This window comes from Dipteris shenzhenensis, chromosome 3 (assembly GCF_047967505.1).
Source record: "Dipteris shenzhenensis isolate YYH24624 ecotype China chromosome 3, Dip_SZ_1.0, whole genome shotgun sequence".
NCBI lineage: Eukaryota > Viridiplantae > Streptophyta > Polypodiopsida > Gleicheniales > Dipteridaceae > Dipteris > Dipteris shenzhenensis.
This window is the reverse complement of record NC_141598.1, coordinates 5,211,573-5,220,277: the sequence shown is the minus strand read 5'-3', so window position 1 is coordinate 5,220,277 and position 8,705 is coordinate 5,211,573. Positions and strand designations below refer to the sequence as shown.

The window sequence follows — 8,705 nt, the reverse complement described above, 5'->3', positions numbered from 1 at the left end:
ACTGCCAGGATACCTCCTTGTGACAAGGAACAAGGAGCCATTATTATCTTTAATATGTAAAAACCATCTGCAAAATACTTTACGAGACTGAAACTTAATGAACGAGACATGTGGATACCTCCTTGTGACAAGGAACAAGGAGCCATTATTATCTTTAATATGTAAAAACCATCTGCAAAATACTTTACGAGACTGAAACTTTATGGACGAGACATGTGGAATCGTTATCTATTCCACAGTAAAAATATAAGCTGCATTGAAGGATTGCATCATGCAACGAAGTATGTGCTCAGGTATTCCTCATAAAATGCATTAGAAAAAACCCTAGAGAAAGGTGAGCCCATACAACCAATTAAACTCCATAAAGTCCATACGAACTTTTAGCTAACCTTATGGCAATAGCTTAACCCTATTCATCCGTTGACATTAAAAATATAATCACAGAAACAGACCTTGGCATAGAATAAGTTCACCACTGTCTACCCTTATTATCTTTAATATGTAAAAACCATCTGCAAAATACTTTACGAGACTGAAACTTTATGGACGAGACATGTGGAATCGTTATCTATTCCACAGTAAAAATATAAGCTGCATTGAAGGATTGCATCATGCAACGAAGTATGTGCTCAGGTATTCCTCATAAAATGCATTAGAAAAAACCCTAGAGAAAGGTGAGCCCATACAACCAATTAAACTCCATAAAGTCCATACGAACTTTTAGCTAACCTTATGGCAATAGCTCAACCCTATTCATCCGTTGACATTAAAAATATAATCACAGAAACAGACCTTGGCATAGAATAAGTTCACCACTGTCTACCCTTGCCCTAAACCTGATTTTTTCAGACACCAAATTGTCTATATCTGGAAACTTGTGGGCCTTTGGTGTTCCTTTGTTATTGGCTGTAAATAGCAAGGACTTTGCAGAGGCAGATCCTTGCAATACAGAGCATGGATCATTAGGAACAATTTTAAATGTGAACTTGTCACTTTCTGCACCTGGGGTTTCATTTTTTAGGAACGAATCCTGTGACATATGCTCACCTATAATGTTCCCTTGGCTGCTCGAAGCTGGTTTTCTCACCACCGTATTTACGTTAACGTGACTGCTGCTGGAAAACAGGTTACGGCTACCTTTATTAACCCTGTTGCTGCTATTGCCGCTTTTGGAAGAAAGATGTGTGCCCACCTAATCAATAAATCAATACACATCCTTAGAAGAGTTCACCATGGACAATGGCCTACAAATTTACTTTTTAACATCATGTTATGGAGCTCAAGGTACAATAGAGTACCAAGAATAAATCAGTAGATACATGTATTCAACATGTTAACGTCAAAATAAGCGAAAAGGGTGTGGTACAAGATTTCATCGTTAATGGCAGCTTCAGAGGGGGATGGTATACCGATGGCGGGGGAAGAACTGAGGGCAGGTGGGAGGGACCTGGAGGAGCTGTCCGGACCTCAACGAAGGGCTGAAAGAGTCAAGATGACACCAATGAGGGAACCACACTACACATTCTCATGGAAGAGGCACAACATCCGAGCGATTTCGTCCGAGGCTGGATCGGGTTCCTGCGGGTTGTCCCTCGGGCCGAGCCACTCTAATGGAGGGCTGCCAAATGAAGTGTAAGCTTAAGTGGGGTTCTTGCCGAGCCTTTTGGTAGTGGTCCTCCCGACCCTACACTGTGTTGGTCCCGGGGGGTACTTGGCTCTCCCATCCAACGCATTCTTGCTTGTGCTAGCGGTTCCTACCGAATACAATTGGAAATCGACCTGCTTCATTCATCGCGAGGGTTAGGGCACTCGACTACGGTAAGAACGCTTAGTGAAATATTGTGCCTTGTGTACTTGTTCGCCCCTTATTTGTTGGCATAAATCCAAACATGTTGTTTTTCAAATTTTCGATAGTCGCCGCTCCCCGCTGCTCCTGATGCCCTCCTTCTTGCTCCCCTCCTCGCTGCCCCCTCCCTCCCCTCGTTGCTTCTCCTCCCTCCCCTCCCTCGCTGCTGCAGCCCGCACTGCTGCAGCCCCCCCTGCGCGCTGCCTCCTCCACCACCACGCACAGCCTCTTCCCTCCCCTCCCTCCCTCCGCCTCCCCTCCCTCCCTACCTGCTGCTCCCCTCGCCTCCTCCCCCGACTCCCCTCCCTCGCTGCTGCAGCCCCCCCCTGCGCGCTGCCTCCTCCCCCCCGTGCGCAGCCTCTCCCTTCCCCTCCCTCCTACCTGCTGCTCCCCCGCCTCCTCTCTCCCCTCCTTGCTTCTCCTCCCTCCCCTCCCCCCTACCCCGGCTCCCCTCCCGCGCTGCTGCAGCCTCCCCTTGCGCGCTGCCTCCTCCCCCGCGCGCTGCCTCCCCCCTGCAGTCCCCCTCCCCCCCCCCCCCCCCCCCCCTCTCTCTCCTCCACTCCTCCTCTCCTCTATCCCCCCCTCCTCTCCTCTCCCTCCTCCTTGCTGCCCTCCCTATCCCGTTGCTGATTCCTCCTCTACTCATCCTCTCTCTCCCTCCTTCCCTTCACCCTCTCCCCTCATCTGGAGTACCCTATTCTCCGTTAGGGTAGGGGTCTCCTGGGCTTCAGGTTAGCGGACGGAGTTCTTCCTTGCGTATGAATCGGCCTTTTCCACCTCGATTGACGAATGGGTTCCCACTCAATCAATCCGTTACCGCCCACACCGGCCGCGAGAACCATCACTTTCTCAAAAGACGAGCTACAACAGTTGCAAAAGGATTCGGAGCATGAGTGTTCCACGACTCTCTTCGCACGCATTCATGGCTCCCACCCCTCCAAGTCACATGTTAGAGATTGGATGCTTGCGGCACTTCCCCAGGAGCTCGCCCCCCACCTTAAGGATGTTTGTTTGTTGGGACGAGGTTTCTTTCAGGTGTGCCTAGATTCCCCGGACGTCACGAGAGACCTGCTATAATCCGGGTTTCTATTTCTAGGCTACAAGAGGATTTTTGTGTTTCCCTTTCAACTGGGCTTTGACCCAGTTGAAGAGGACAAGCAAGGAGTTTCTGTTTTCATTAGGTTTCCTGGTCTCCCCTCAGTTTATCATTGGCTTCTTTCAGTTATTGGAGAGAGGTTTGGTGTGGTAGCAGAGATCCCCCCTCTTCTTGGCGAGCCCTCTTCGGCTGCTGAGGCGGTCAGGATGGATGGGGTACCCAGGGTTAGGGTCATTGTCCAGGACCGTAATATTTCAAATGACCACATCATGCTACAGCGACCCAATGGGTCCTTCTGCTAGAGATTTGAGGTTGCAAGTCGGCAGGACCAGTGCAGGATTTACAGATCCTCGGGGCACTTCGCCAGACATTGCCCAAAGAAGAGAAAGAGGCCTAAAAAGCAACCAGCTCATACTAGCTTACGACAGAGAGCAGCAGTAAGACCTACCGCTCCACACGCACTGCCTCAGACACTCGCTCCCCCCCTTCCTAAGGCTACTCGAGTCCCTCCTGCACCCCGCACCACCTCTGGCCCAAGGTGGGTTCCAGTCGCGGTTAGGCCCTCTACTTCAGATCACACATCCACCGCTTCGGAGGCTACCCCCTTGGAGCCTCGGGAGGAGACTAGTGTTCAGGAGCCTTGTTCGACTCCACCCCATGATCAGGCTGTACCTTCCCCAGCAGCCCAAGTTGTTGGCACCTCATCCGCAACACTTCTTGATCAGGACTCAGTACAAGTGCCTCCTTCTGTGGATAGAGGGAAGGGGGTCTTATATTCTATCCCTGCTTCGGTAGGAATCCTTCGCAACCCCTCCCCAGGACTAGCTCAGCAGAACTCCTTTTCTGCTCTGGAGGACTTCTCTCACCTCCCAGATGATGATTTTGTACCTTCCGCTTTCGGAGAGCCGCTTATCGGCATCCCTCTTGAGAGATCTTTCTCTCTCTCTCACCTGTCGACTTTCCTCCCTTAGGACCTCGTGTGCATGGCAGGACGCCAGCTCTGGTGGAGGGTTCTTTTCCGCCACCAGGTCAGGTAAGGTATTCCAACCCGCTTCCTCCCACTGATGAGGATAGCCAATTGGAATATACAGGGATTGGGCGGCATCCCTCATCGCCATCGCAGACAGTTGATCAGGAATCAACTCCATCCAGGTGTTTCAGGTGGTTCCCTAGACATGCTTTTTCTTCAGGAACACAAACTGGATGTCAGAGATTGCTCCAAGTCAGGTAAGCTGCTTTGAGGCAGGACTTTTTGGCTTATTGCCTTGGGAACCAGAGGAGGTACATGCATATTAGTTTCAGATTCTATTCTCCCTTTGATCATTGGACACACCTCCAGGGCCTAGTGGATTTTACTTCTGATTGACGGACGTAAGGTTGGTTTCCTCAACCTCTATGCTCCGAATAACAGAGGGTCGAGAGAGCAACTTGGGATGCCTTCTTGTTCAAGTTCAGTGGAAGAGATGTTTGGTCAGATGATGCATTTCATGTTCAGTCTCAGTCACTTTTGTTTTCATGGTCGAACCATAGGGTGCAGATGCCTATCCATGCCCGAATGGACAGATTCTATGTGGATGACTGGGCTAGGCTCTTGATAGAGGGGGGACAGTTTGCATTGCGCCTGGTGTTTCCACTTCTGACTATTTTCCCGTAGTTTTGTTCATCTCAGAGCCCCATCTGAGAGAACGGTCTCACAGTATCAGGATCCCCGATGCCTTATACACGGATGAGACCCTCACAGAGGCAGTCTTGGAGATCTGGGTTTCTCACATGCAGCACAGGTGGACGGTCCTTCACATGTGGCCACAGCACTTGCCAGTATCAACGACTTTTATCACTCCGTTGCTAGTGCTCGGCAAGGTAAGGTACTCAGGCGTGAGATTGGTATCCGCCGGCAGTTGGCAACCTTGCAGAGGGAGGAGCAGAAACGACCATCTGATGCTTGGATACACGAGCGCCTTGCTACGGCAAGGGCTCACTTGCAGACATTTCTTGATCAGAGAGCAAAGTATGCCTTCCATGCACGGGAGTCCTTTTGGATACAGATGGGAGGGAGAGTCAATAAACACTTTTTCTCTACACTTGGTGTTGGGTGTAAAGGGTTGTTGGGTGTAAAGGCCCTTCGCTTTACTTCCTATGTATATATTTCACTTGTACATGTGACCGCACCCTTGTGGGTGTAAGTGTACCGTACCCTAAAACATAAATACATTATTTCATTCTTTGTGTGTGCCACATTGGTACACACCCAACTCAAGTCTCTACTCTCTCTCTCTACACTCTCTACTGCTGAACACACTCCATTCTCGCTGCGCACACCACCTGGGCATTTTTGCTCCCCTTCAAACTGGTATCAGAGCTGCGGCTAAGGTGTGCGCTCTTCTCGGAGCCTGTGCGAGACATCGCCAGCTCTTTGCTCGCGAGAAATCAGGAAGTCGTCATCTCTGTTGGTCAGGCGGCAGCACGCGCAAGACAGGTGACAGCTTCCAAGTCTCGTCTTGTGCAGGCGACAGTGTTCCAGGTTCGTTTTTTGCTTCGACAATCACCGGACAGGTAGTCACGTTTCAGGCAAGTGTGCTGGACAGACAAGCAACAGAAGTCAACGGCAGCAGGCGCAGGTCGTATTCTGCTCAGACAGGCCAAGTCGTCATTTTTCATATCAGCGTATGCAGGAGATAGGTCTTCCACGTCACGTTTCAGCACAGGCGGACACGTTCCCAGCAGCGCAATCACATTTTGTGACGTCGGCAGGTCACGGCAGAAGCACAGTTCTCAAATTTTGTGGAGATTTATGCACAGAAATTTGGGGCTTTTCCAGATTTAGTGCTGTTCATGCATAATACAGACATCTGGGTCAAAAATTGCAGACATTGTGCGCGTCTAAATTGGGGATTTCGCTGAAATTTTGCTCTTTTGAGTAAAATTTCTCGACATTGGACCCATAAAATTTGGGGCTTTTGCTGTATTGGTGAAACTCTGCTCAGCTAAGTCAGATTGGCTGACATTCGTGCACACTTGGACCCGAAAAATTTGGGGCTTTTGCAAAATTTTATGAAATTTTGCTGAATTTGCCTGTTTAATGCTCTCGGCAACATGTATTAATGCAATTGGGGCAGATTTATTGCAGAAAATTTGGGGCTTTTCACATTGGTGATGTATTTTGAGCCGATTGGTGCTTTGATAGTGGAATTACAGCAAATTCACTGCTGAGTGGGAGAAATTTGGACTTGGGATGTATCAAATGTTGTGAAAAGGCAGCTTCTCTTGGTACATGTATTGCTGAATGCTCATTGTGCACTGAAACAGTGGCACATACAGCACTCGGGTTATTGCATTTGTGCATTACGGTGATGTATTATTGAAGTGGGAGCTGTCTTGTATGCATATGTATCAGATTTGGCTTGTGTATATGCTGTAATCAGCCCTTGAAACTGAAATTGGAGCAAAATATCTGCTTCTTGGGCACATTTTGAAGTGCAAGTTTGTGTATTTGCCGTTATATACAGCAACCTCGCTATTGGCTGATTGTATTCAGCATTTTATTGCAGAAATTTATTGCTGAAAATGGCTGGAAGTGCATCCACTGCTGACACAAAGAATCTTTTTGAGATTCGCAAGTTTGATGGCAATGGCTTTGATCTTTGGAAAGATCGTATGCAAGGCATACTTTTTCTGAAGGATTGTGAAGATGCTTTGGCAGAACAAAAACCTGCTGGTTTGTCAGATGAGGATTGGGCTAAAATGAATAAAAAGGCCATTACTTACATCAAAATGGCAGTTACTGATGATATCTTGGTTGATATCAAGGGACTCAACAGCGCATATGCAGTTTGGGAAAAACTCAAGGCTACGTATGAGAATACGACTCCTGTCAATCAGGTTCATCTCATGCGAAAGCTGGTCAACTTGAAGCTTGATGAGTCTAAGCCCGCCTCAACAGTGGATCAGCCTATAATGTTAGAGGATGGACTGAAAAGAAGTCAAATGCTGCAAATAAGCATAAAAATCGCAGCAAAAGCAAGGAAAAACAGCAAGATGTCACTTGCTATCAGTGTGGACGCAAAGGGCATAAAAAGCCTGATTGCAGGTACTATAAAAAGGAGCAAGAACGCAAGAAGCAAGGTAATGCAAAAGGCAAAAAGAATGAGAAGGATGTCAACTCTACCCCTAAAGAAACAGAGAAGGCAAATATGGTATCTAGTGTTGTCATTGAGGAGATAGAAGAAGATAAAGATGCCGATTTACTGATTGCATCTGTAGATCCACATGCTATGGCAGTGGAAGACATGTATATCACTAAAAGGGATGTGATAGATGCCTTGTTGTCTGCTCATGATGGTCTGTCACAATCGTGGATTGTTGACAGTGGTGCTTCATTTCATGTAACTCCATCTTTGGAGTGTTTTTCTTCTTATGCAGCAGGTAACCTTGGGAAAGTTTACCTAGGGAATAACCATGCATGTGATATTGAAGGAGTGGGCACCATATACTTGGCTCTTGAAAATGGCCAAGAATTGATTCTTCATGATGTTAGGTATGTACCTGGCATTAAGAAGAGCTTGCTTTCTGTTGGGCAGTTAGACATCAGGGGCTACTTTACTACTTTTGGTGGTGGAATTTGGAAAATACAGAAAGGATCCATGCTGGTCACTAGAGGTGGTAATAAGGGAACTCTGTATTATCTTCACTGCAAGGCACTTCCTGGAAAGTTTGTTGCAATTGCAGAAGTGCAGTCACACATGGAGCTATGGCACAAGCGTCTTGGACACATGAGCCAAAAGGGTTTGGATGCACTTTCTTCACTTGGAAGAGTTGATGTAAAAAACTCAAAGCTTGACTTTTGTGATGACTGTGTCTTTGGAAAACATGTAAAGAGTTCATACTCTCATGGAGCCTCTAGGAAGGCATGTACCACTCTAGAAAGCTATGGGTTTATTTGCTTAAGCAGAAAAGTGAGGCATTGGATGCTTTTAAAAGGTTTTATGCATTTGTTAGCACTCAAAAGGGCTTAAAACTGAAATGCATAAGAACAGACAATGGGGGAGAGTATGTATCTAAACAATTTAATAGTTTTTGTGATGAAAATGGGATTAAACGGGAGCTTACAGCCCCTTATAATCCGTCATCTAATGGTGTGGCTGAGCGAATGAATCGCACTCTGTGTGAGAAGATTCGGTGCATGCTGTCCACAGCTAATCTCCCGCAATTGTTTTGGGGAGAGGCACTTAAAACCGCGGTGCATATTTGTAACCGATCTCCACATCGTGCACTTGATAGTGGCATCCCTGAAGTGGTTTGGTCTAGCAAACCTGCTTCATATGACCACTTAAGGGTCTTTGGCTGCGAATGCTACGTACATGTGCATGTTGATAGCTGAACCAAACTTGACATGAAATCCCTCAGAGGCATCTTCATGGGTTATGGAGATGATGGTGAAATGGGTTATAGAGTTTGGGTTCCAAGCATGAAAAAGGTGCTACGCAGCCGAGATGTGGTATTTACTGAATCAAAGCTACTGAAAAATGCCACATCTAGTGATGTAGACAAAAGGAAAGTGAAATTTCAGCATGACCAGTCACATGAACAGCCATCAGCCACTGAAAATTCAGCTCCATTTGATGCTGGTTATGATAATCAGCGTGTCAATATTGAGCCAGATGCAAATGGGCAGCAAAGGGATGCTGAAAATCAGTTTGAACAACAAAATCAGCATGCTGAAAATGAATTACAGCAGCCTGAAAATGTATTACAGCAACCTGAAAA

General features: G+C 47.2%; 1 protein-coding gene across 3 annotated transcripts in view; it reads right to left on the bottom strand.

The window, feature by feature from the left end:
• Nucleotides 1-504: 504 nt before the first annotated feature.
• LOC147903266 (uncharacterized) overlaps nucleotides 505-8,705 on the bottom strand; it is an 87,093-nt gene continuing 78,892 nt past the window's right edge. For all 3 annotated transcript variants that reach the window (XM_087373027.1, XM_087373028.1, XM_087373029.1), the window contains one exon: nucleotides 505-1,192. In XM_087373027.1, the coding sequence (XP_087229153.1) occupies nucleotides 779-1,192 (414 nt within the window). In that variant the 3' untranslated portion in view covers nucleotides 505-778. The remainder of the gene's footprint in view (nucleotides 1,193-8,705) is intronic.